The sequence below is a fragment of the Salvelinus alpinus genome, chromosome 22 (assembly GCF_045679555.1).
Source record: "Salvelinus alpinus chromosome 22, SLU_Salpinus.1, whole genome shotgun sequence".
Taxonomy (NCBI): Eukaryota; Metazoa; Chordata; class Actinopteri; order Salmoniformes; family Salmonidae; genus Salvelinus; species Salvelinus alpinus.
In genome coordinates, this window is record NC_092107.1 from 27746066 (window position 1) to 27773946 (window position 27881).

The following is a 27881-nucleotide window of genomic DNA, read 5'->3' on the forward strand; positions in this document are numbered from 1 at the left end:
AGTCCGACAAACTAATCTGGGTTTGGTGGACCAGGAGAACGCTATTTGCCCCAATGCATATTGCCAACTGTAAAGTTTGATGGAGAAGGAATTTTATTTGTATTTATTTTATTTAACCTTTTTTAACTGACCTGCCTAGTTAAATACAAATTCTTATTTACAAAGATGGCCTACCCCGACCAAACCTGGACGACACTGGGCCAATTGTGCTCCTCCCTATGGGCTCCCAATCACAGCCGGTTGTGATACAGCCTTGAATCGAACCAGGGTCTGTAGTGACGCCTCTGGAACTGAGATACAGTGCCTTAGACCACTGCGCCACTCGGCACTCGGGAATAATAGTCTGGGGCTGTTTTTCATGGTTTGGGCAAGGCCCCTTAGTTTCAGTGAAGGGAAATCTTAACACTATAGCACACAATGACATTCTAGACGATCCTATGTGTCCAACTTTGTGGCAACAGTTTGGGGAAGGCCCTTTCCTGTTTCAGCATGACAATGCCCCATTCACAAAGCAAGGTCCATACAGAAATGGTTTGTCGAGATCGGTGTGTAAGAACTTGACTGGGCTGCCCAGAGCCCTGACCTCAACCCTATCAAACACCTTTGAGATTAATTTGAACGTCGACTGCGAGCCAGGCATAATCGCCCAACAACAGTGCCCGACCTCACTAATGCTCTGGCGGCTGAATGGATGTAAGTCCCCGCAGCAATGTTCCAACATCTAATGGAAAGCCTTCCCAGAAGAGGGTGGGGAACCAACTCCATATTAATGCACATGATTTTGGAATGAGATGTTCGAGCAGGTGTCCACATACTTTTGGTCATGTAGTGCATCTTCACAATTCACATAGATAATAGAAAACTGAAGATTCTAAAAAGCCTGTAAATGTTTCACCGCGTGTATTTCATCCAGAATGTATACCTAACACTTGTATTTGTTGAACGAGTAACCACGAAGAACATCTGTTCTGTATGGAACCCACCTAGTGCTCCTGTCTTTGTTTACCCTGTGCTGAACACAAGGAGTGTCATAATGACAGAGCAGAATGACATACCATAATTGCCAGTTCTTTCAGTTTCTGCAAGTTCATGGTGAGTATTTAAGTGTAGCTACCCTGTCTCAGTGAATGTAATGAATGGTTGGACTGATAACTGTGGGAAAGTTTAGTCATCAATTCCTTTTCTATGGCATTGTGCTACAAAACCAGTGTAGATTATTCTCATTAAAACACACATCCAACACACAAATATAAACAGATTTCTTCTGTAGCCTTTTCTTCATTTTCCTTCCCTGAATATTGTGAGACAATAAGCACATCATATGTCCATCTTTGGACCTGTAGTAGGACATTCTTTAAAAAGGCACATCATTCATCGGAAAGTGATTTTGTTCACTTTACATGCCTTCACTCCGTGTTGTTAAAGGCCCCTGGGAACCGTGGCCATAGAGAAATAGGCAAAGCGACAGAAATAACTCCTCCCTTTCTTCTAACCATGCAAAAATAACATTTGAATCAGTGGTGTAGGGGGACGTTCTTTTATTCACCGGGCCTCAGACTTGGACTTTGTCAGTTGTTAATTAACAAAGTCTATTAAAATGTATACTATCTGTCTCCATAAAGAAAGCATTATGAGTTACTGCTGACTAAGATCAAGAAATGGTCATTAGATACAAATATAAATGCAAGTATTTAACAACATTGTTTATTACAGTTCATGCCTTTTACGAGGCAAACTCATGTTACAAGGCATGACCGGTGATGCGCTACTGCCCCCTGGTGTACAAGCAAAACATGACAGCCACACAGGTATGAACACACCTGTACATTGTACAACACATCCATTTACCAGTAGCTTAACTTCATTCAGAAGCAAAAACAGAACTTTACAGCCATTCAACAAAATGGTTAGTAGAATTTTGTGTGTATCAATGCTGAACTGAAATGTGTAATATATCTTCGCATTGACCAGTGAAAAATTTAAGACTAGATAGCCCGTAAATGTTTTACCACGTGCATTTCAACAGATATCTATACATAAACCGTGTGTTTGTTGATTATACTATTAGTAAGTTCTGAAGAACATCTATCCTTAGGAGCACTACTTGGGTTGGGTCCCATCTTTTGTTTACCCTGTGCTGAACACAAGGTGTGTCATGACATACCATAACTGCAGTTCCTTCAGTTTCTGCAAGTTCATGGTGAGTATTTAAGTGTAGCTACCCTGTCTCAGTGAATGTAATGAATGGTTGGACTGATAACTGTGGGAAAGTTTAGTCATCAATTCCTTTTCTATGGTATTGTGCTACAAAACCAGTGTAGATTAAAAGTGTAGAAAGTGATTTTGTTCACTTTACATGCCTTCACTCCGTGTTGTTAAAGGCCCCTGGGAACCGTGGCCATAGAGAAGTAGGCAAAGCGACAGAAATAACTCCTCCCTTTCTTCTAACCATGCAAAAATAACATTTGAATCAGTGGTGTAGGGGGACGTTATATTACTCACCTGGCCTCATACTTTGTAGAAATGTGTTTATTAACAGTCTATTAACTGATTCCATAAAGATAAATAGCAATGTGCAAGCAAGTATAAGTTACTGCTGACTAAGATCAAGAAATGGTCATTAGAAACTGATATAAACGCAAATAATTAACAACAATGTAAAAGGAATGAATTCCAATATACAAGGTAAAATCATACGTTTACAAGCCATCCTTGGTGATAACAAGGCATTAGTCTAGGCATGATGTGAGTTATTGCTGACTAAGATCAATAAATGGTCATTTAAACTAATATAAATGCAAGTATTTCATAACAATGCAAAAGGAATGAATTCCAATATACAAGGCAAAATCATAAGTTACAAGCTATCCTTGGTGATAACAAGGCATTAGTCAAGGCATGATGTGAGTGAGAGAGTGAGACGCCTGCTCCCACCTCCTCCCGCCTGCGTTTGCCTTCACGGACATTGATTCATCATTAGAGAGGAAGGAGTGTCCAAAATCTTGTCAGTATATTCCAAAATCTTTGCCATGGCTAGAATCAGTCTCTCAGGACAGGTCGGATAGCCTCTCAATCACCTCCCACAACTTCCTGGCCAAAGCATCATCCTGCCCCTTGGCACCGACATCCTGTAGTGCACAGGAAGAGAAGTAGCTTCCACTCAGCGGCTCGATACGCTCTTGAAGGGCACAGTGCAGGGTGGTCTGAGCTACCCTCTCAATATCCATGAAGAGCTTGGTGATGGGATCCAGAAAGAGCCTCTGCCATTCTTTCAGATTGCGACCAAACTCAGTGTGAATGACTCCTATGGTGGTTTATTATGGGAGAGGATGGAATAGAAATGGTGGTTTATTATGGGATAGGATGGAATAGAATAAAATGCATTGTCTGCAGTGTTTTGCAAACTCCGTACTGCTGTATAAAAACACACTTGACAAATACTAACCATCAAACAGCCTGTATATAGCGAACAGAAAAGCTCAAATGTAAAACAAAGTAAGAAGAATCCCTTCTAGGTTCTCCAAGCCGGAGATACTGACCTGGGTGGAGGCTGTAGGTGGAGAGCTACTGACCTGGGTGGAGGCTGTAGGTGGAGAGCTACTGACCTGGGTGGAGGCTGTAGGTGGAGAGCTACTGACCTGGGTGGAGGCTGTAGGTGGAGAGCTACTGACCTGGGTGGAGGCTGTAGGTGGAGAGCTACTGACCTGGGTGGAGGCTGTAGGTGGAGAGCTACTGACCTGGGTGGAGGCTGTAGGTGGAGAGCTACTGACCTGGGTGGAGGCTGTAGGTGGAGAGCTACTGACCTGGGTGGAGGCTGTAGGTGGAAAGCTACTGACCTGGGTGGAGGCTGTAGGTGGAAAGCTTGTCCCATCCAGGCGGTTGGCCAGCACCTGGTTGAAGACCACGTTGCACAGCTTGCTGTGGCAGTAGGCCGTGAAGTTAAGCCAGGTGGACTGGCCTGGACTGATCCTTGTGGGTACCCAGGAGGGCAAAGTCCACAGAGCCTAGCCGGTGTAGGTGCGCCGACACGTTGACACTGCTTCAGACGGTCCAGCAGCAAGCCGGTCAACAGGAAGTGACCTAGGTGGTTGACCCCGATCGCCATGCCGAACCCATCCTCAGTGTGGCCAGGCCCCAGCATTCCTAAAACAAATCAAATCTTATTGGTCACACACGCCGAATACATGAGGTGTAGAGTTTACCGTGAAATACTTACGAGCCCATAACCAACAATGCAGAGCTAAAAAGACATATTTGCTAAAAAAAAAGAGGGAGTTGAGGTAATACAGTATGTACACGTAGGTAGGGGTAAAAGTGACTAGGCAAACAAGGTGACAGTGAGATCAGACGGAGTTAGGAAACACATAATGGCCAAGTATTTATGTAGTTGTCTTCAAATGAGAATTATTTTATCCATGATTCATTAGGGTTAATTTAATAGAGAATGTATGTTTTATGTATTGGGAATTAATGTTTACATTCCCTCTGCCACACCTGCATTGTTGATGAGCAGGCCCAATCTGGTTTCAGTCTTTAGGAAGGTTTCAGCAAAGGAGCGAACAGACTTTAGACTCCCCAGATTCAGCTGCATAAACACCACCTCATTCCCCCAGCTCCCTATAGAACAGAGGAGGAATCAAACAGTGGATTTCAAACACCATACATTTTCAGACAGGTTAAACAAATCTCTGATCAGTATGCATTGAGATGCCGACTCCACAATCTTATATTTACATTATTTATTTTATCTATAAGGCTCCCCTCTAACCCTTGTGATATCATAGACAGCCGCCTCTGCCTTCTGTTTTCTGCGGCAGGCAGGGATGACCCTGGCACCTCTCTTGGCCAAATCCAAAGCAGTAGCCTTTCCAATACCAGTGTTGCTCTCTAGGGAACAACAAAACACATTTGAATGTAAAGGTCTTCAGCATGAACGCACTTGAAACGTGAGCACACTAAAACAGTCCCCATCACGTAGCAAGGCAACAAAATTTGCCTAACTAACCTGTTACAAAAGCAGTCTTCCCTTTCAGTGTCACACAGCAGCATCTTGACCCGCTGAACAAGTAGTAATAAAGTATCAAATACAACGCAAATTTAAAAAATATATATTATTACAGCACCGACCGTTGTTTCTAAATTTGGTAAGGTAATGTCGTTTGCAAGCTATCAAAGTTCAGCAGTCTAACTTGCTGCTGCATGCGCCGTTTTTGTTTTATTACGCCAAGCGTTTCCGGGTTTAATTTATACTTGCTGTACGGAAGTATTCCACCAGATGTCGTATTTGTAATCTGCATGAAAATCGGCTCCATATTGAGGGTATACATTCTAATCTAAACCATTTGTGGGCAGTGTAGTAGTTTATTTCCTCTTTAGGCGTTCTAATTCATTCAAGTGAATCACTCTGAATAATTAAATATTCCCAATCACAAACGATTCAGGCATCATTACATATTTTGCTAGCCTATGTTTTTTTGCAAAGGTGTAAAGTAACTAATTTCCAACTACTCTCTATACTGTAATTGAGTCGTTTATCCGAGTACTTGTAGTTTGAGTGTTTTTCAGTCAGTCATTTTACAGAAACTTTTGTAAAATGTAATTAAAGTAACAGTACTTCTACTCGAGTAGGATATTTCAGTACTTTGTTATAAATAAATAAAAAAATGTACTTAGTTACTACTGAACATTCATTCCCTCTTCCTTTTTCAATTTAATGCATGGAAAAGATCATGTGTAACAACGTTCAGGTACTCTTAGCTAATTATCAAGGTCCATTTTTATATTTTAAAAGTAACTCAATTACTTTTACTCTGAGTACTTTTTAAATGAGCTGCTTTTTACTTGAGTAGTTGTTTTACACCAGTAATTTTACTTCTACTTAAGTAGGATATTTCAGTACTCTTCACCCGTTTTTTTACTCCAATCCATATGATCAAGGCAACAAACAGCATCAGCTCCTCTGCTATATCCACATGATCTATAAATGCTCTTCCCAAGGCTCAATTGACACACATGTAGAGAGCTGGGTGAGTAATGAGAATGCATGATCTGAAATATGAATGGATGCACTGTTAGGTGCTGGCACAGTTATTATACAACCACCAATGAATACACAACAGCTTCATTGAGGAACATGTACTTTATTCGCATCAGTCTTGAATTGCCCAGTAAGCCTATGCTTCTTCATTCCGTTTGCCACTTCATGATTGAATTGATTCCAACATCCACAGTTTTGGGTGGGTCCTTTCATTATGTTCCAGATATGATACCTACTGGGGCAGAGTGGAACACCCTAAGTCACGTGGGGTAGGCCTAAGAGCTTAGAAGTTAATGCACAAGATCAATCCTAGATACGAATCACACATGAGTAAGCACTTTTAGAATATCTGAAACTGTTGGTTGATTTAAAGGGTAAGTCAACTCAAATGTCAAAAATCATTTTGCACACAAAGGAGAGCTTGAGTCACAGGGGGAGGTTTTCACTGGTCCACACAGACTCTCACTGACTTCCCATAGCTTCTTGGCCACCGTGCCGTCTCTGGCCTTAGAGGTTCCTGACTGTACAGTCGTGGCCAAAAGTTTTGAGAATGACACAAGTATTCATTTCCACAAAGTTTGCTGCTTCAGTGTCTTTAGATATTTTTGTCAGATGTTACTATGGAATACTGAAGTATAGTTACAAAGGCTTTTAATGACAATTACACGAAGTTGATGCAGAGAGTCAATATTTGCAGTGTTGACCCTTCTTTTTCAAGACCTCTGCAATCCGCCCTGGCATGCAGTCAATTAACTTCTGAGCCACATCCTGACTGATGGCAGACCATTCTTGCATAATCAATGCTTGGATTTTGTGGGTTTTTGTTTGTTCAACCGCCTCTTGAGGATTGACCACAAGTTCTCAATGGGATTAGGGTCTGAGGAGTTTCCTGGCCATGGACCCAAAATATCGATGTTTTATTCCCCGAGCCACTTAGTTATCACTTTTGCCTTATGGCAAGGTGCTCCATCATGCTGGAAAAGGCATTGTTCGTCACCAAACTGTTCCTGGATGGTTGGGAGAAGTTGCTCTCGGAGGATGTGTTGGTACCATTCTTTATTCATGACTGTGTTCTTAGGCAAAATTGTGAGTGAGCCCACTCCCTTGGCTAAGAAGCAAACCCACACATGAATGGTCTCAGGATGCTTTACTGTTGGCATGACACAGGACTGATGGTAGCGCTCACCTTGTCTTCTCCGGACAGGCTTTTTTCCGGATGCCCCAAACAATCGAAAAGGGGATTCATCAGAAAAAATGACTTTACCCCATTCCAATCCCTGTACCTTTTGCAGAATATCAGTCTGTCCCTGATGTTTTTCCTGGAGAGAAGTGGCTTCTTTGCTGCCCTTCTTGACACCAGGCCATCCTCCAAAAGTCTTTGCCTCACTGTGCGTGCAGATGCACTCACACCTGCCTGATGCCATTCCTGAGCAAGCTCTGTACTGGTTTTGCCCAGATCCCGCAGCTGAATCAACTTTAGGAGACGGTCCTGACGCTTGCTGGACTTTCTTGGGTGCCCTGAAGCCTTCTTCACAACAATTGAACCACTCTCCTTGAAGTTGTTGATGATCCGATAAATGGTTGATTTAGGTGCAATCTTACTGGCAGCAATATCTTTACCTGTGAAGCCCTTTTTGTGCAAAGCAATGATGACGGCACGTGTTTCCTTGCAGGTAACCATGATTGACAGGAAGAACAATGATTCCAAGCACCACCCTCCTTTTGAAGCTTTCAGTCTGTTATTCGAACTCAATCAGCATGACAGAGTGATCTCCAGCCTTGTCCTCGTCAACACTCACACCTGTGTTAACGAGAGAATCATTGACATGATGTCAGCTGGTCTTTTTGTGGCAGGGCTGAAATGCAGTAGAAATGCTTTTTGGGGATTCAGTTAATTTGCATGGCAAAGAGGGACTTTGCAATTAATTGCAATTCATCTGATCACTCTTCATAACATTCTGGAGTATATGCAAATTGCCATCATACAAACTGATGTAGCAGACTTTGTGAAAATTAATATTTGTGTCATTCTCAAAACTTTTGGCCACGACTATACAGTTGGAGAAGTAGCGTCCAGAGAGGGGCTCCAGGTTGGTCTGACACCCCTGAAAAAGAAAAGGAGAGCCGCACACTCTAGGAGGTCAGATGCAATAATTTAATAACCTAATAACCAATGTTTCAACAGACAAGCTGTCTTCATTCATCCAGGTTGGTCTGACACCCCAACATAGTGTTCTTGAAGAACAACATGGACATGACCTTCAACAGCATTAATAATACAGTGTCTGCGTAACGGCCCAGCTCAGGTTAGATTAAACCCAGGAGAATAAAAACACAAGCACTAAAGTCGAGTTATCCATTCATAAAACATATATTTAAAAAAATCTATATTAGTCATTTAGACGCTCTTATCCAGACCGACTTACGTTAGTGTATTCATCTTAAGATAGCTAGGTGAGACAACATATCGTTGTGGGATTTATTTAAGATACTCTTTAAAGAGGTAGGTTTTCAGACGTTGTCGGAAGATGGTCAGGGACTACACTGTCCTGATATTAGGGGGAAGCTTGTTCCACCATTGGGGTGCCAGGACAGAGGAGAGCTTGGACTGGAACATTAGGCATTTTATTCTACTTTACATTCAACCAAGGTAGAACTAACTTGAAAACTGTAGATACCATTACATTCAAAAGCTTTATACACCTGACTTAGCAGCACTGACCAGGGTGGAGGCTGAAGTAGGTAACAGAGACTGTGTCCTTCAGTCTCTTGGCCAGCTCATGGGTGAAGAGAACATTACACAGCTTGCTGTTGCTGTAGATGTTAAAGACATCCATGGCAGACTTGCCAACTCCCTAACTCCTTGAGTGCTCAAGCAGTTTAAATAAATTGTGCCAAAATTATGACCCAGGGACGCCACGTTGACCACTCCACTCAGACTGCACTCCTTCAGACGGTCCTGAAGCAGGTTGGTCAACAGGAAATGACCGATGTGGTTAACACCAAACATCATCCCCAAGCAGTATTCTGTGTTGCCCTGAATGTAAATAGCTGAGAGGAAACGAGCCATCATTCATCCGTAATCACTTTATGGGTTGATGGGAGTTCAGGGTGCATCTCAATAGTCTTAAGTAGCTTCATCTCCTCAGCCTTTCTTTCATCCTGCATTGATGCAAAGGAACTGGACAGGTGTATTTCTTGTATATAACCCATAGAGCACACTGCTCCCTCTAGAATTCCTTACCGTAAAGTTATTCTCATGGTCTAGAATTCCTTACTGTCCAGTTATTCTCATGGTTACTCTGCTGCGCAGAGCTCTACTTTCTGTTGAGTTGCGGGAAAGCTTAAACCACACCCTATTGGACTGCACAGGGACATTTTAGCTTTGTTTGGATTCTTCTACTGAAGCTTTCATGCTCATCACTCTCTCTCTCTCTGCAGGGCAGGCATGAGTGCTATCTTTAAATTCTAATTCAGCTGATAAATGGTTAGGAGCATACTTAGGCAGAAGCTATGAATAGTAGTTTGAGCCATCAAAAAACAATCAAGACAAACATTCTTAACAGTTTAGGTTTATTTACTGTTTTGTAAGAAATATAAATAAAAACGTCTCTAATTAAATGTCCCATAAATCAATGTTAGGTAAGAAAAAGCAAGCGCTTCATCCATATACTTCTATTCATGTACATTTTATAAAGCAAAACTGAAAGAATTACAGTTTTGTTTTGAAAGAACACAGCATATTGGTTAGTAGGTTGAAGTCCAGTTAAAACTGGAGATTCAGAGTGATTTTCTTAAGAGGATAGGCCACTCAGACTCTCACTGACTTCCCATAGCTTCTTGGCCACCGCGTTGTCTCTGGCCTTAGCATAGAGGCTCCTGACTGTACAGTTAGAAAAGTAGCATCCAGAGAGGGGCTCCAGGCCCTCCTGCAGGGCACAGTGTAGGGTGGTCTGAGACCCCGCCACAGTGTCCTTGAAGAAGAACATGAGGAAAGGCTTCATCAGAATCATGAACACCTTGCTGACGTCGCGAAACAGTTCAGAGTTGATGGCTCCTGAAAAACAAAATAAACCCACGTTTATGTTGGTTAAAACTTGCAAACCAATAAATGTACTATTATTCAGACACATGGGGATCAGAGTAGGCTCTTGGGAGGAGCTATAGGAGGATGGGCTTTTTGTAATGGCTGGAATGGAATAAATGGAACAGAGCCAATCATGTGGTTTCCATATGCTTGATGTGTTTGACACCGTTCCACTACAGTCATTACAATGAGCCCATCCTCCTATAGCTCCACCCACACTGCGGGGGATGCATACAAATACTGCGTTTCAACTAATCAATACAGGACAAGTCCTTCGAACCCATACTTCGGCACAATGAAGATTTCATACATAATTGGGATATAGTGCACTCACCTGGGTGAAGGGTGTAGCAGGAAACATTTGTGCCCTGCAGTCTCTTGGCCAGCTCATGGGTGAAGAGAACATTACACAGCTTGCTGTTGGTGTAGATGTTGAAAACATCTGTGGCAGAATTTCCAACTCCTAACTCCTTGTGAGTGCTCAAACAGTTGAAGTCGATGGTGCCAAAGTTATGACCGATGGATGACACGTTGACCACTCGACTCGGACCACACTCCTTCATACGGTCTAACAGCAGGTTGGTCAACAGGAAGGGACCGATGTGGTTGACACCAAACATCATCCCCAAGCCGTCCTCTGTGGTGCCTGGCATGTAAATACCTGAAACAAAGGGGAAGTAACTATTTCCATTTTGGTTCATTAAATACTACAAAACATGTTTTACTCAGATTGATACCAGCTGCCTCACTTCCAAAATGTCTACACTGGTGTCAGGATATTACCATGTGCCATGGTTGGCGGGCTTGGTTATTTGAGACAGCAGTCCAGCGAGCTCTTTTGGCTGGAGCATAATTTGTAGCCTACAACACCTTGGCTGCATGTTCAATCGCTATGAAATGTTCCAGCTCTATGAAATGTTCCAGCTCTATGAAATGTTCCAGCTCTATGAAATGTTCCAGCTCTGTACACAGGCTCTTGTGACACCTCACTAAGCACTAACTTCAAGTCCATCTGGAAAAGGCTGTCTGTACCAGTAGCGGTCAGCGCCATTTAAGATGAGGGAGGATGATTTTTTTTTACATGAGCATGGCCTTATTTCTATTACAGCATATTGGATGACTCCCAGTTCAATGTAACGGCGATAGGTTTAAGAACCTACATGACACTAACATTTTCCCTATACCCATCATGTCATGAGGTGGCTACAACCTAGCCTATGACAGACAGTGACACATGGACAGACAGTGACACATTCAATACCGCCTTGCACACTCTTGCCTGCATGTAGCTGATCTAGGGTGTAATCATTAGTCCAACAGTTGCAAACAAGAGTTTCTATTGGACAAATTCAGGTATGTTAATCCCTGTAAAAAAAAATAAAAAATAATAAACGTTCCAAGCCAAACCGCTATACAGCCTACATCGTTGTCACCATATTTGCTAAAGTAACGTCATAGACAGCTGCATAGCTAATACGTTAGTAAACCCGCTACAATCATGCAGTAACGTTACAGTATACAGTCAGTGAGCAGTTACACCGGTGGGCCCCGGTGGCAGTAAATTTGTAAATCCAGAAGTTTACCTTGACTTGGAAGAGTTCCAGTGTTGTGTTGGATAGTCATAGCCAGCTGGCTAAAATAGCATCCCTCTGTTTGAGCAGGGCGTTTCAGTAGGCTAAACTAATTAGCTGCATTTGCTAGCTAAGTGACATTGGAAAAAAATATACTATTTCTCTCTTGCTTCTCCTTCAATTTGGAATAAATTAATTTGTTCAAAACTGTTCAACTGTCGTCTCTCTCTTTGAGTCAACTACTCACCACATTTTATGCACTGCAGTGCTAGCTATCTGTAGCTTATGCTTTCATTACTAGATTAATTCTCTGATCCTTTGATTGGGTGGACAACAGTTCATTCTGCAAGAGCTCTGATAGGTTGGATAATGTCCTCCGGCAGTTGTCATAATTACTGTGAAAGTCTATGGAAAGGGGTGAGAACCATGAGCCTCCTAGGTTTTGTATTGAAGTCAATGTACCCAGAGGAGGACAGAAGCTAGCGGTCCTCAAGCTACAACATGGTGCTGCCCTACAGAGCGCTGTGGAGGCTACTGTAGACCTTCTTTGCAAAATAGTGTGTTTTAATCAATTATTAGGTGAGATGTGATTATATTTAGTAAAGTTTTATCTAAAAAGGATTACTTTTTAAATGGTTAAAAATATATTTTTATGAAATTCACTGAGGATGGTCCTCCACTGGTCTGTACATGACTAAATGCAATGTCATTAATAGTGTCGTACAAGGTTGCGTGTATTGAAAGAGGGTCGTAGCGCTGCTGCAAACAACCACTACAAGCCACACCTGCATTGTTGATGAGTAGGTCGAGTCTGGGCTCAGTCTTTAGGAAGGTTTCAGCAAAGGCGCGAACAGACTTCAGACTCCCCAGATCCAGCTGCATGAACACCACCTCATTGCTCCCGCTCTCCTATAGAACACATTTCTATGTTATTGTACTATTTTCATACACACAAAGAGAGAAATCCTAAAACCGCTGCAGAAAAACAAAAAATGACTAGCCATACACTACTGGCCATTATAGGGGCTAAACTGGTCAAAGAGAGTTCAATCTCCTCTCACCCTCTTGATGTCAGCGAGCGCGGCCTCAGCTCTCTGTTTGCTGCGGCAGGCCAGGATGACTCTGGCACCTCTTCTGGCCAGATCTAGCGCTGTCATCTTCCCTATGCCTGTGTTACTTCCTGGAGAAAGTGGACATCAAAAAGTATTAAAGGAAAACCTTATATGGGAAGGTGAATAATATAAGTTTATGATATTACTCTTACATTTATGCAGGTGGGAAGATCAAAAAAACATGCTCTTTTCATCTTTGGTCTTGATTATCCAACATTGCTAATAAAATAGGAATGAAATCACTGGAAAAGGACTTACCAGTTACGATGACAGTTTTCCCATGCAGTTTTGCTTTACTTTTGCATCTCTTTCCTTTAACCACAACACTGTGATAAATATATGCAATACCAACTACCAAACCGACAACAAGCAAAAAAGTATACATCCTTGTCTCTCCTGTGTGAAAACACATTTGCTTTCAAGAGTGTAGGCAAGCTAATTTGTACTCATTGGAGAGCTCCTGTGAAAATATAAACACACCCTTATCAGCTTCACAGTGGATTCAGTTTGTTTATCTGGTGATTGCGCAACTGGACAAACCGGAGTCGCTCTCTCAGCCAAACTCGTTACTGACAGGCGAATGAAATCGAGCACACAGCCATGCAATCTCCATAGACAAATATTGGCAGTAGAATGGCCTTGCTGAAGAGCTCAGCGACTTTCACCGTGGCACCGGCATAGGATGCCACCTTTCTAACAAGTCAGTTCATAACATTTCTGCCCTGCTGGTGCTCCATCGGTCAACTGTAAGTGGCAGCAATGGAAACGTCTAGAAGCAACAATGGCTCAGCTGCGAAGTGTTAGGCCAAATAAGCTCACAGAATGGGACCGATTGCTGAAGCGCGTAAAAATGGTCTGTTCTTGGTTGCAACACTCACTAGATTTCCAAACTGCCTCTGGAAGCAACGTCAGCACAAGAACTGTTCGTCGGGAGCTTCACGAAATGGGTTTCCATAGCCGAGCAGTCGCACAAAAGCCTTAGTTCACCATGCACATTGCCAAGCGTCAGCTGGAGTGGTGTAAAGCTCGCCGCCATTGGATTCTGGAGCAGTGGAAACACATTCTCTGGATTGATGAATCACACTTCTACATCTGGCAGTCCAATGGACGAATCTAGGTTTGGTGGATGCCAGGAGAACACTACCTGCCCCAATGCATAGTGCCATCTGTAAAGTTTGGTGGAAGAGAAATTGTCATGCTGAAACAGGAAAGGGCCTTCACCAAACTGTTGCCACAAAGTTGGAAGCACAGAATTGTCTAGAATGTCATTGTATGCTGTGGCGTTAAGATTCCCTTCACTGGAAAAAAGGGGCCTAGCCCAAACCATGTAAAACAGACCATTATTCATCTTCCACCAAACTTTATAGTTGGCACTATGCATTCAGGCAGGTAGTGTTTTCCTGGCATCCAGCAAACCCAGATTTGTCCATTGGACTGCCAGATGGAGAAGTGTGATTCATCACTCCAGAGTCCAATGGTGGCGAGCTTTACGCCACTCCAGCCAACACATGGTGATCTTAGGCTTGTGCGGCTGCTCGGCCCTGGAAACCCATTTCATGAAGCTCCCGACAGTTGTGTTGACGTTGCTTCCAGAGGCAGTTTGGAACTTGGTAGTGAGTGTTGCAACCGAGAACAGACGATTTTTACATGCTTCAGCAATCGGCGGTCCAGTTTTGTGAGCTTGTGGGGGCTAACACTTCGCAGTTGAGCCATTGTTGCTCCTAGACGTTTCCATTTCACAATATCAGCACTTAGTTGACCGGGGCAGCTATAGCAGGGCAGAAATTTGACGAACTGACTTGTTGGAAAGGTGGATCCTATGTCGGTGCCACGTTGAAAGTCAGTTGAGCTCTTCAGTAAGGCCATTCTATGGCCAATGTTTATCTATGAAGATTGCATGGCTGTGTGCTCAATTTATACACCTGTCAGCAACGGGTGTGGCTGAAATAGCCAAGTCCACTAATTTGAAGGGGTGTCCACATACTTTTGTATATATAGTGTAAATTGCAACTCCTCTTTGCCAGAGCTAGCTGTACATGACCACCACCTACTGGAAAGTTCACTCAAGATTTATTACTGAATAGCATTTTAGACTGTTGAACCCATGTCTCAAAGTTATCAAAAATGCAGCACGACGCATTTTTAAGTTTGTTCTTAAAAAATCTTTCTGTATTTACCAGACAGACAGAAACCGACAAACAACACTTATTTACAGTGTTAAAACGAGAGCTGAAACGTTTCGACACTATTTACACCATGGATTTCAGCATGGAGCACACAGGACTCGGGTTTCAACAAACTTTTCTGCAACCCTACCAAATATCAAAAGAAAGAGTCAATGGGAAGTACTGTATGCTAAAAAAAAAATTGCACAATGGTTTATGTACAGGATATCCAATTGAAAAGCACCAATCATATTGACATTAATACACTGTACATACAAATGTGTGTATAAGCATGTTAGGGAGCATAAATGTATAGCTTGCTACCTGTGGTGCTAACTTAGCCACATCAACAAAAATGTGTGAGTACTACAATTTCAATATCACAAAATTAAATGTTTGGGCTACATGAGCTGGCTGAAAAATAAGGAAATGTTACATAACATGTATAACTAGACTGGCAAAAATGAGTGAAATATTTGAAGTCCAATGATCTTCGAGAGGAATTGACATCTAAATAACAGATTTGAGATTGAATTTAATGCGAAAGTATAAACAAAATATAACAACCAGCTCTGTAGGGTTCCCTTAGGTTTGACTGCAAAGAGGTGAAAGAGAGAGAGTTTGGGCTATGGAACCGAGGTGCACTTGGTGGAGCTTGATAGTCTGTTTGTCTGCCTCCTCTTGGCTGGGGGTGGTATTGCCAGGGGTGGTATTGGCGGTGCCAGTGGCTCCCTCTTCTTTGGGCTGCTTGCTGGTGAACTCAACAATGCTGAAGACAAACTGCATGCAGCCCAGTTTGATGTAGCTGCCGTGGTGGAGCAGCGCTGTGCCCTCCCAGCCGGCCCCGCTGCCACCGATCAGGCTGGAACTGCTGGCCTTACAGTTGCAGGAGAGCCTGGGTCCTCCCTGGGGCTGGCAACTCATCACTCCCCCTGATGGAATCAGGCCAGTCCTGGGGCTGGGTACTGCCTCAGCCCCCTCCTCCTGCTCTCTCATCTTACAATGGCCTGAAGAAAGAGGGCACCGTCACTCAAGTCTCCTACAGACACACAGCGCTGGCCAAACCCCATCTCTACAGGTTTAAGGTGATGGGGCAAAACAACCAACCACATGTTGCACACAGGAGATAGGGCGTTTCAAACTCAGCAAAATTGGTAAGTGTGTGTGTATATATGCTGAGATGTGTGTGTTACTTACGGACAATGCCCTGCACTTTGGAGACCAGGCCACTAACCGGGCTGGGGGATGCCTTCTCAGAGAAGTCACAGGAGTAGAGTACATTGTCCACCGTGGTCCCATGCTCACTGTAGTTGAGCAGCTCGTAGTGCTTGGTGTTCTACACACAGGTACAAGATAACCATCAGTCATGTTGTCTGTAGTGCTACTTTTCTTTCAAATATTGCTCACTGCTCAGCTCATAGCAAGGCGTAAAATACTTTGTTCGGCAATCTATCAGTGTTTCAAACAGGCTAGACAACCTACCCCGTCGTAAAAGATGCAGGCGTGTTTTCCAGATACATAATTACAATGACCATAGTTTGTAAGGCACACATCCATGTCAGCACCTACAGTGGGTTGTCAGAGAGAGAAAGACTGATGAGACTTTGTTCCATGTTGAGTAAAGATCACAGTATTTCATAATACAGCATGGGCGGTCCTTACCAGCTCCTATGTACAGGGTCCTATAAGACATGTTAATGGCTGCTCCCTTCCCCATGAGTGGATAGAACGTTGCTCTCGCCTGCACCTTTTGTTCTTCTGTGATCGGAACAGATTTTGGAGGATTACTTTGGAGGAATGACACATTTTATTGTGTAACATTCCTATGACCCTAAAATGAAACTGCCAGACGTGGGGCGGGGTCTTACCCTCTGTGCGTGGCGCGGGAGACTGAGGTTTAAGGGCGACGGTGGTGGTGGGAGGAGCGGTTAGACCGCTGCCTTGGGGGGTTGGGGGCACTTTGGGGGGAAACAGCTGCTGTATCCTCTGCCAGGCCAGGAGTTTGACCAACTCCTCATCCAGGTTACTCAGCTCCATCTCTGTATGAACAATAACATGTTTCAACATCATCATAGACTTCGCTTGAAGCAATCCTGTATCACAGCCATCTGTAAGCAGCATTACAGGCCATTTAATCAGCATGGCCAATACATTAATGCACTGTTTTAACTTTTGTGTTGTTGAATAAAGTATATGTTTTTAAACTAGACAGCAAGAGGTGCTCATCACCTAGGCCTAATTATAAACAGCGGTACAAGTAGAACGGTGTTGAGGTATCTACATACCCCCATCCCCTTCCATCATGGCCTTCATGCCACCAGACAGGTCTGCTATGGAGGAGGAGAGGGAGCTAGGGAACATGGAGCTGCCCTTTAGATCTGGCCCTAGGGAGAAACAGGGAGGTGTGGTGGTGGGCTCGCTTGCTGTGCTGGAGTCTTTAACGGCTCTGGGTGGGGTAAAGACATGGATACCCAGGTTGGGGCCGAGCTTCAGCTCCTTGCAGCAGCTCAGAGGGGTGGCCTGAGCCCCTGCCTTGCCTGGAGGAGTCCCGTAAGCCTGACTCTTGACATCCTGCCCTGTAGCTGCACACTTCGATGGGGAACAACCTCTCTGGGTGCAAGACTCCAGGGGGCTGCCCCTCTCCGTTTTAACCACAACCCCTCTTCTCAGGTGATTGGGCAGCCCCAGAGCAGAGATTGGGAGTGAGGCTTGGGGGGTGAGTATGTGCAGCTGGAGCTCTGTCTGTCTGCAGGCACCTGAGGCAGCGTCACACGCTAACGTCCCGTTGGCTTGTACAGGCTGTTCCATCAGGGGTCCGTTGGGTTTCCTGCACTTCAGACAGGGCCTCACCGTGCAGCAGCAGCTCTCCTGGCCCTGCGAGAGTTCCTTCAGTACAGGGGCCCCCTGGGAGCCATCAGATGTATTGCAGGGCTTAGAGCAGGGGGCAGGCAGGGCAGAAGCTGTCCTTTCTGCAAGGGGCAGAGTGCTGTTCTCCTCTAGAGCCACACAGGGCTTAACGTCTGCCTGTTCAGAGTCCCAGTCTGACGAGGACTTCTGCTTGCCCGATAAATGTCGCATGATGCTGCACTGGAGCGCCATGACGTCTCTAAGCCACTGAACGAAGAAAAAAACATTTCAGTGAAAATAAGCACCTTCACCCATCCAGCAACTCCAAATAAACATCAATTTACAGTTATTACACATTCAATAATTGGCAGTTAATTCCTAGCATGTCTGGACCCATGTCTTCTAGCTGGGCCAGAGTCCAGTGATTTGTTTATCAAGTGCTTTAGTGCCGTCTCAGGCACAGCCCAAAGGAACCACTGAATCCCAGTGTAGTAGACAGATACTAGTGGGTGAGTTTGTGCTGTGTGTCTGTCATGCCTACCTCCTGTTGCTCCGCTTGGCTGGTAAAATGCTGAGGGGAGCAGTCCTGGTTTGGGATGCCATTACAGATCAGCTCCCCGTTACGCACCGCTGCAGGAGCCAACATGGCCGGGGGGTTCTTGTACTGGGACTTAATAGCGTCGGGTACCTGGAGGGGCAAACAAACACCCCCACACACAATATTATTTACAGGAGCAGTGAAGTCCCATTGTGGTTCTTCACATTCATTCTTAATGCAGATTAGTTGACAAATCAATACATTTGTTGAAAATCTGTTTTCATCACCACTACAGTATTTCAAAGTGAAAAGCAAAAACGGATTTCATAACATTATATGGCTTTTACAGACTCAGTGGGCGTAAGCTACCTTGAGCGCCTTCGTCTTGTGGTGGACACCGCTGAGGACAGGCGGGTTCTGTCGGTGGACCCATCGCAGGAAGTCCACCTTGACTGCATGCTGGGATATTCTGTCCTGGAACTGGTCTAAGAGCTTGCAACGGCTGGTAAGGGACAGGCTCCGCCGGTTCAGCTGGAGAACAGGACAGGAGGCCATGTCAGGAACAGAGCGACGTCTACTCCTGAATCAACCCCAAATCAAACCTTAGCCAGACACTATGCACTTGTAACACGTCTACAGACCCTAAAGCTCAGCTGGAGAACAGGTCACATCAGTAACGGAATAACTTCTACATACTAGGGTTGAGAGATATCACAATATTATTGCATATGGGTGATTCTTGATATCACCCAAACACAACTACAAACCCTTTTCCCTGTACAGCGAAAACAGAGCCATTCCTGTCTAAATATCACCATATCCGTATTGTTTTTAAGCATGCCAAAATACTGAACCCCAATTCCATGCATGAGGATGCTTGGCCACCAGATGACACCGGGGGGTTGGCTACACCACTTACCACCAAGTGCTCCATATGGTTGGGGCACATCCACCTGCCTGTGGGCATGGCAGTGAGTGGGGGGTCCAGGCAGTCCATGTGGAAGAGCAGGGGGCAATAATCACACTGAACCAGGGGGGCCATTCTGCAGTTCCTATAGGATAGAGAAGAGCACAGAGAAGAGAGTAAGCTTGGATTAGCAAAATCAGCCAACCAACTACTGCACGCAGACATATAGACAAACTCAGAAAATATAAGTGGTGGAGTCCATTTGGATTCCCTGAATACAGATTGTATTTGAATAATCTGTGTTGATATAACTGGGTTTGATTGACTAATCATACCTGGTGCAGGAGAAGCACACCCTGACTGGCAGAGGAACGAGGCCATTGGGGTCCATCTCATGCTGTGGCCTCCTGAAAGTCTTCATGATCAGCTCCTCTTTCCTCCTCTGTTTAGTGCTGCCTGGCAGTGCTGTGGTGCAGGTGAGCTCGTTGGGCAGCTGGAACTGCGAGGGGTTCCTCTCCATGGCAGCGGCAATGAGCAGCTGAAAGGGCCTCTTGAGGAGCCGTGGTGTGGGGGTATGGGTGGTGGTGGCTCGCTCAGGTTCCGAGCCCTGGGCCTCCACCACCACCTCCTCTGCCTTGGCCATCTCCGCGTCAGCCTCGTTCTGCTCCTCCGAGGGGGTGGCCATGTCCGTGGATGAGGCGTTGGATGTGGGCGTGCCCGGTCGGCTGCTGGCCTGCCGCTCAAGGCGCTCCAGACGTACAGCAGCCACCCGCAGGCCGGGTCCTGCTGCTCCGACCCCGGGGGGCAGCCTGTCCAGGCGCAACATAGTGGTAGTAATGGTGGTGGTGCCCCGCTCCAGTTCAGCTGCTGGGGGGGGGGAGCGCTTGGAGAGGGGCCTCTCCCTCTCCAGCAGGCCATTTGTCGGCTCAGCCTTCTGCTCCCGCTTCTGGGGATGACAGTCAGAGACCAGCTAGGATCAGACAGTATTCACCACCACTAGGGTTGTTGCAATACTTTGACTCAAATTGATACATTGAAAATGGGTGTTAACAGGCTAACACATCTGAAGCATAACATCTCTGTTGTGAGTATCGTGTATTGTTGAAACCTCATGTTGAAACCTCACCTTTCTCCGGAAGTTGCAGCGATGACACATCCAGTCACCAGGAGGCAGCATTTCTTCACTCAATGGTGGGTTACTGTAGGAACCACAAAAAAATAGCCATAAAAAAAAGGACTTTCCTGCTTGTCATATTATTCATAGGTCCAACGTGGATCAATTGCTAAGTAAAATGTATAAGGGCTAATGCCAAACAACTTACCATGGGTCAGAGCATCTATTCAATTTTGAGGCATAGGCTATAAATCAGAGTATAGGAGGGTGTTTTTTATTTAACTAGACAAGTCAATTTAGAACAAATTCTAATTTACAATGACAACCTGCCAAAAAGCAAAATGCCTGCTGCAAGGAAAGGGGCTGGGATTAAAAATACAATTTTAATATAGGACAAATCACACATCACAACAAGAGACATCACAACACTACATAAAGAAAGACCTAAAACATAGCATAGTAGCAGCACAACATGGCAGCAGCACAAAACATGGCACAAACATTATTGGGGAAAGAAGGTAGGGACAACAATACAACACACAAAGCAGCCACAACTGTCAGTGTCCATGATTGAGTCTTTGAATGAAGAGATTGAGTTAAAACGGTCCAGTTTGAGTGTTTGTTGCAGCTCGTTCCAGTCGCTAGCTGCAGCGAACTGAAAAGATGAGCTACCCAGGGATGTGCGCGCTTTGGGGACCTTTACACAGAATGTGACTGGCAGAACGGGTGTTGTATGTGGAGGATTGGGGCTGCAGTAGATATCTCAGATAGGTGGGAGTGAGGCCTAAGAGGGTTTTATAAATAAGCATCAACCAGTGGGTCTTGCGATGGGTATACAGAGATGAGCCGTTTACAGAGGAGTATAGAGTGTACTGATGTGTCCTATAAGGAGCATTGGTGGCAATTCTGATGGCCGAATGGTAAAGAACATCTAGCCGCTCGAGATCACCCTTACCTGCCGATCTATAAATTACATCTTCGTAATCTAGCATGGGTAGGATGGTCATCTGACTCAGGGTTCATTTGGCAGCGTCGGTGAAAGAGGAGCGATTACAATAGAGGAAACCAAGTCCAGTATACCGTCTAGCCATACTCCCAAGTACTTGTATGAGGTGAGTACCTCAAGCTCTAAACCCTCAGAGGTAGTAATCACACCAGTGGGGAGAGGGGCAGTCTTCTTACCAAACCACACAGCCTTTGTTTTGGAGGTGTTCAGAACATGATTACGGGCAGAGAACGCTTGTTGTACACAAAGAAAGCTTTGTTGTAGAGCATTTAACACAAAATCTGGGGAGGGGCCAGCTGAGTATAAGACTATCAACTGCATAAAAATGGATGAGAGAGCTTCCTACTGCCTGAGCTATGTTATTGATGTATATTGAGAAGAGCGTGGGGCCTAGGATCAGGCCATGGGGTACTCCCTTGGTGACAGGCAGTGGCTGAGACAGCTGATTTTCTGACTTTATACACTGCACTCTTTGAGAGAGATAGTTAGCAAACCATGCCAAAGACCCCTCAGAAACACCAACACCCCTTAGCCGGCCCACAAGAATGGAAAGGTCTACCGTATCAAAAGCTTTGGCCAAGTCAATTAAAACAGCAGCACAACATTCCTTAGAATCAAGGGCAATGGTGACATCAGAGGACCTTTAAGGTTGCAGTAACAAATCCATAACCTGAGTGGAAATCAGATTGCATACCAGAGATAATACTATAGACATCAAGAAAGCTAGTCAGTTGATTATTGACAAGTTATTCCAACACTTTTAATAAACAGGGCAACATAGAAATTGGACAATAACAATTAGGGTCAGCTTGATCACCTTTAAATAAAGGACGCACCGTGGCTGCCTTCCAAGCAATAGGAACTTCCCCAGAGAGGAGAGACAGGTTAAAAAGGTCAGAGATCGGCTTGGCGGTGATAGGGGAAGCAACCCTAAAGAAGAAAGGGTCTAAACCATCTGACCCAGATGGTTTTTTGGGGTCAAGTTTAAGGAGCTCCTTTAGCACCTCGGATTCAGTGACCGCCTGCAAGGAGAAATGTTGTAGCCGGGCAGGGGGAACAGAGGGAGGAGCATCGGGGGAATGTTGGACGGGCAAGGAGGTATGGCTGAGTCAAATAGGAATCCTGACTTAATGAAGTGGTGATTAAAGAGCTCAGCCATGTGATTCTTGTCAGTAACAACCCCATCATCAACATTAAGGGACATGGGCAGCTGTGAGGAGGAGGGTTTATTCTCCAGGTCTTTAACCATTTTCCAAAACTTCTTGGGGTTAGACTCAGAGAGAGAACTGCTTCTTAAAGTAACTAACTTTGGCCTTCCGGATAGCCTGCGTGCACTTATTTCTCATTTGCCTGAACGAGAGCCAGTCAGCCTGAGTATGCGTGTGCCGAGCCCTTCGCCAAACGCAATTCTTGAGGTGGAGTAACTCTGCAAGATCACGGACAAACCCGGGGCTGAACCGGTTTTTCATTCTCATTTTCTTTTTTGTGAGTGTTTCCTAACAATAACACTGAAAATATCAAAAAAGAAGGTCCAAGCATCTTATACCAACTTACAGAGGCCAGGTCATGAAGGAAGGCTTGCTCATTAAAGTATTTTAGCAAGTATATGACAAACTCAGTACAGGTCGTTTTACTGAGCAGCCATTACGAACACGGGCTGTAAAACAGTGATCACTAAGGTCATCACAGAAAACACCAGACTGTTACCTATCAGGTTTATTTGTGAGGACAAAATCAAGTAGAGAGTAACCTTTTCTGGGTGTTTGGAGTCATACCTTGTGGGATTGGTAATAATCTGAGAAAGATTTAGGGAGTCCCATTGCTTTAGGATTTGGTCAGGTGGTTTAAGCATGTCCCAGTTTAGGTCACCTAGCAGTACAAATTCAGACTTAGTGTAAGGGGCCAGGAGAGAGCTTAGGGCATTTAGGGTACAGGCCGGTGCTGATGGAGGACGATAACACCCAGCAACAGTCAACAAAGAGCTATTTGAAAGTTTAATGCTTAAAACCAGCTAATCAAATTGTTTGGGGACAGACTTGGTGGAGACAACCGAGCACTGAAGGTGTTCCCTGGTAAAGATTGCCACTCCACCACCGTTGGAATATCTGTCTTGCCGAAAAAGGTTATAACCAGAAAGGTTAGATTTTAGGTAATAAGCTAAATCAGTGAAGCAGATAGCCCCAAATCTGACTTGTGCTCTAGCAACAGTACATGGGCCAGGGTGTACATGTACATTTCTAGATATCATCAACAGTAATACAAATCAGGGCACAGCAGAGGACAGGGAGAGCTCTGCAGTGTTGATTAATGACATTTGAATGTGCATTAGATGGCAACAAGATCATATTGTACAGTAATTTCATCAGGCAATGTGAATACAAACCCGGAGAGAGGTGGTTAGAATAGGATGGGAGGCCAAGAGTCTGTGTAACCAATAGCGTCAGAGTCCCGAGTGTGGGAACAAACAGTCTGTCCCACAGTCGGGTAAACAAGCACGTTCACAGTCAAGAAAGCCTCCAGGACTCATGAGGCAAAGAGCATAAAGCACAATAAAATAATCGAACGACTTGGGGCTAGCCATTGTAAGTTCAGAGTCACTCACCCCAACAGTGCGTGTGTGCTGGAGGCGAGCGAAAGCTCGTGAGAAGGGGGGGACGACAGGCCAGGGCAGACAGTGAACAGATTGCCAGGTGGAATCCAAGCAGCAGTGCAGCAGGCAAAGGAAGTAGGTGTCACACCCACTTGGGAGAAGCTTTTTTGGGGGAGGCAGATTCCTTGTAGAAAATCCCAGATAGCTAGCAGGTTTCTGTCCATCGTTTTTTCCACGTGGAAGAGGTGGTTGTTAGCCAGCTATATCTCTTCAGTTTCGGCGAATGGTCCTTTACGACATCCAAACAAATGGCTGTTGTGGCTGTTGTGTTTTGGAGATTGTGAGGAGGATATCTTCTGATATGATCAAAGCAACAATATTGTTTCTTATTGCGGTAATTTACAAATGAAGTGTCCTGTCTGCATATCAGTTCAAAATAGAGATCAATTCAGAGAGTACTGTATTGTGATGATGTAATTGACCTGTGCTGGAACAGGTCTATGTTTCGAAATACCACAACATAGCACATCAAAATACACCTTTTAATACCTAACGCCAAACCTTACTTTAACGCTTGAGTGTTTACTGTTAGAAGAGCTTCTTTTCTAAATGCCTGTCTCCATCTAGTGGGATTAATGTGACACTGCCTGGCGTGCCCACTTGCCAAAACAGGAGTCAATATTGAAAACAGTTTTAACTTTCTTTTAAATCACCAACACAGGGAAATTAAGCACTTACTAACATGCCCAACAACAATGTTGTTGTACTCAAGACTAGTGTCAGAAAATGTTTTGCTCGGTCAATGAAGACTCAAACGCTTCCAGAGACAGCTCCCATTCGGTCAACGCAAATATCCACACTCCTTTCTTGACACATTCATTTCTTATGGCCTATTGAAACCTGGGCTTCCTACTTTACTGGTAATATTAGTGTCCTTTACATTCATTGAAAAATGGGAAATTGTTTGAAAGTTTCATGCTCACTGTTAGTAAGGGGAGACCAGGGAAGTTGTAACATATTTTGTATATTTTATCTATTATAGACTTGGGTTACTGGTAATATGTAGAGTGGCTCTCTATTTGCCATAAGCATGCATTTAATCTCATCATTCCGAATGTCTAAAGAACATGTTCTTGAAATATGAACACAGAACATTTTTAACTTATCATGGCGATTTCACACAACTACAATCATGGTCTTGAATTGGTCTCGCTTTAGGTGGTCTACGAACAACACCTAGCTGTGATGCTCATAAACTCTATTCTATGATTCTATTCTACTACACCGTTTATACAGCCAGACACCACAATGAATTGTTGGAATGCTTTCTGTTGTTTCTAATCTAGAAGATATACAGCTACTGCATTGGAAGTTGTCAATGTGATTGTATGATGGAACTGAAATTAAAATCACATAGCTAAAGTTACCAGCAATGTCACATTTTACAGTCAATGACCACCCAAGGGGATATGCAAATGTTCTATTTGCAAAGACAGATTATACTCAGTCTTCTATGTGGAAAGCCTTGTACTGTAGCCTAGCTCACAACCAAAACCTGCACTATTGGCTCATATGATAAAAACTGTAGCTACCAACCAACATGACACATATCCAGATCTTGCACAACAGTGTGTTGGAAATGTCTAAATGGATGTCCCCGAAATGCACATAATATGCTCATCTCAAATCGAGTTATAAGCACGTTAGATCAGCTGTAATACCATAATTATATTCCTGTTAAATGTCAAGCGAAACGTCGGTAAAATGGCGCTGGAATAAAACGTTTTTCTTTTTAGGTCGCCATATTGTAAACATAGGCACACGCTCGAAGAGCAGCCTCGACTCCATTTTCAGCCAGCGTTCTCTCAGTCAGAGCTGGTGAGAGCCGACGCCTGGAGCCAAGCAGACCTAAGCGGGGGCTGGCTGCAACCATTTAGCGGCTAATTTTAACCAAGTCCTGGTTCCTGTGTCACAATCATCTTCGTAGCATGGTTGAAAAGCAACCCCCCCCCCCCCCATTTAACTTAACACATCTCATGTGTGGAATTTTGCACAACGGCACGGTTCTTCAAGAAGCTGGATTGTCTAAACAGGACAGCCGCAGAGTCATTCTGAATCCAGCAAACCATGCACGATCCTTACCAAGCTAGTGGGATACAAGTATCATTTTCACACATACCAGCATTGTAGATGGAAGGCAGCAGGACAATGGTCACAACACAGAAGGTCCCCTCCCTCATGACAACTATCACAGGTGTCGTGGTTGGTGGCCCTGCTCTTTCTCCGAACGTCCCTTTCACTCCTCCGATTCCTCTTTTCGCCATCCTCTGACTTGGGGGGTGCGAGCAGTGTTTGAATTTGCTGTAACAAGTTGAACACGTATGAGAAATCTGGATCGCCAAATTGAACTACCTTCACTGCCCATTTAGGTTTATTGACGTTGTTGCTAGCACATCAAACAAATAAAGTTATGTGTATGATTCAGTATCATGTCAGTAACATAATTGTTGATAATAGCTAGTTAGGTCAGTAAACTATAAATCGCCTACTGATGGAAGCTAGGGTATTTACTGTAACGTTTGAGTCTGCAGCAGTGATCAAAACAGCTGACAACTAAATAGTTTTACATTTTACTGTAGTTAAGCTATAGTTCGAGTAATAGCACGTTTCCCATAAACTAGCTAGTTACACATTGCAAAGATAGGTGTTTTGTCTTCAACTTCATCCTAGCCAACGGCGTTAGGACAGAATTACAGCCTCAAAATATAGCTATTTGCTTCCATCTTGCTATCTAGCTAACCATGTCCATTTGGCTCGCTAGTTAGATAGCTAACAAACTTAAAAGGTTGCATTTTAACTGAAATTAGTAACGTTGTGGTGACATGCCTCACCTCCATTAAGCCCCCAGAGGTATCCAAGTCGTACACAATCGTTGGCGTCTCCATTTTGTCCCACATTCACCCAGCAAAGCAGTCGACGACTTCTTGCAAAGAATCCTATGCTATGGAACCAGCTTAGCTAGCTAGTTTCGTTCCACGCCCAGTGTGGCTGTCGACCCCCCACACTAGCTGCTGTATCTGAATAAGATATAGGCACACACTAGACTGATAGCCAAAGTACCTATTTAGCCAACTGTCTTGTACCCTCGGTAACTTAGCTAGCTACTATAACGTTAGTTTGCCACGCCAGCCATCAAGCAATGTTCGCTTGCTAACTAATGGCAAGAATATCACGAATGTTATGAGTTTCTCACAAACCTTAACTTTGAGCCTATTCTGAACTGTCTTATTGTCAGGTTGGTGAACAACTGTGAATATATTTGTGAGGCCTAGCCATGGTTCTTGTTTCTGCTCCTAGCTAAGAGAAGACGCTTGAAAATTCTGCAAACCCGCTCGCTTCCACTTTGCATTGTCAACAGTCAGAATACACAACATGTAAAATGATGGCAAATTAAGCGTTATTTCCAACCAAGGGTTGCAAAATGCGTTTTGTTGTTATTCTTCCAAGAGTGCAGGGTCCTCAAGAAAAGTATTTTTGTTATGAAAAATCAAATGCATCAATGCTGATAGCGGCAATATCCTCTCCGAGTTGGCGCAACTGCGAGTGAAATTACGTTTGAGCATGCGCGTTTCAATATTGTTGAAAAACATGGCCGCCGCAGCACATAAACAGTTGTCACTAGTTACCAAAGCCATAAAGTCCAAATTGGGTATATCGTAAAAATTCATGAAAACTAAAATGTACTTTTTGGTCTTAATTTAAGGTTAGGCAAAAGTTTAGCAGTGTGGTTAAAGTTGCAGATTTTAGGTAGATAAATTGTAAAAATAGGCGGGTTGAGCTATAATTACGACTTTGTGGCTGTGGTAACTAGAGACGACGACAACTAAACTAATAAAAATGCATGCGC

General features: G+C 44.2%; 2 protein-coding genes and 2 pseudogenes across 7 annotated transcripts; all 4 read right to left on the reverse strand.

Annotated features, from left to right (window-relative positions):
* Positions 1-1523: 1523 nt before the first annotated feature.
* LOC139549644 (dehydrogenase/reductase SDR family member 13-like) lies at positions 1524-5102 on the reverse strand (annotated as a pseudogene).
* Positions 5103-6435: 1333 nt separating this feature from the next.
* Positions 6436-9107, reverse strand: LOC139549645 (retinol dehydrogenase 14-like; annotated as a pseudogene).
* A 486-nt stretch (positions 9108-9593) lies between these two features.
* LOC139549341 (dehydrogenase/reductase SDR family member 13-like) lies at positions 9594-13905 on the reverse strand. The gene is made up of 5 exons (XM_071359741.1): positions 13066-13905; positions 12757-12875; positions 12481-12604; positions 10459-10785; positions 9594-10094 (listed from the first exon to the last, which is right to left on the reverse strand). The coding sequence occupies exons 1-5, from the start codon at positions 13217-13219 to the stop codon at positions 9832-9834; spliced, it is 987 nt and encodes a 328-aa protein (XP_071215842.1). The 5' UTR covers positions 13220-13905; the 3' UTR covers positions 9594-9831.
* Positions 13906-14946: 1041 nt separating this feature from the next.
* LOC139549340 (PHD finger protein 12-like) lies at positions 14947-27596 on the reverse strand. 6 transcript variants are annotated; one of them, XM_071359737.1, is made up of 13 exons: positions 26866-27596; positions 26154-26335; positions 20391-20463; positions 19600-20207; positions 19277-19409; positions 18727-18888; positions 18361-18507; positions 17258-18086; positions 16841-17011; positions 16635-16730; positions 16455-16537; positions 16170-16308; positions 14947-15979 (listed from the first exon to the last, which is right to left on the reverse strand). In XM_071359737.1, the coding sequence occupies exons 1-13, from the start codon at positions 26929-26931 to the stop codon at positions 15558-15560; spliced, it is 3111 nt and encodes a 1036-aa protein (XP_071215838.1). In that variant the 5' UTR covers positions 26932-27596; the 3' UTR covers positions 14947-15557. The 6 variants fall into 6 exon arrangements, with proteins under 6 accessions (XP_071215838.1, XP_071215835.1, XP_071215837.1 ...); XM_071359734.1 differs by having other exon boundaries at positions 19600-20234; XM_071359736.1 differs by having other exon boundaries at positions 19600-20210; positions 26866-27595.
* Between the last annotated feature and the right edge of the window lie 285 nt (positions 27597-27881).

Bases quoted from the DNA above. Each gene is read 5' to 3' on its own strand.
- LOC139549341 (XM_071359741.1), bottom strand. From the start codon at position 13,219: ATGTGTTTTCACACAGGAGAGACAAGGATGTATACTTTTTTGCTTGTT. The intron at 12,876-13,065 runs GTAAGTCCTTTT...CACTTTCTCCAG, and splicing joins GAAAACTGTCATCGTAACTG to GAAGTAACACAGGCATAGGG. The intron at 12,605-12,756 runs GTGAGAGGAGAT...TGTGTTCTATAG, and splicing joins CGCTCGCTGACATCAAGAGG to GAGAGCGGGAGCAATGAGGT.
- LOC139549340 (XM_071359734.1), bottom strand. From the start codon at position 26,931: ATGTGGGACAAAATGGAGACGCCAACGATTGTGTACGACTTGGATACC. The intron at 26,336-26,865 runs GTGAGGCATGTC...AACTTGTTACAG, and splicing joins CCTCTGGGGGCTTAATGGAG to CAAATTCAAACACTGCTCGC. The intron at 18,889-19,276 runs GTAAGTGGTGTA...CCTGTTCTCCAG, and splicing joins ACCATATGGAGCACTTGGTG to CTGAACCGGCGGAGCCTGTC.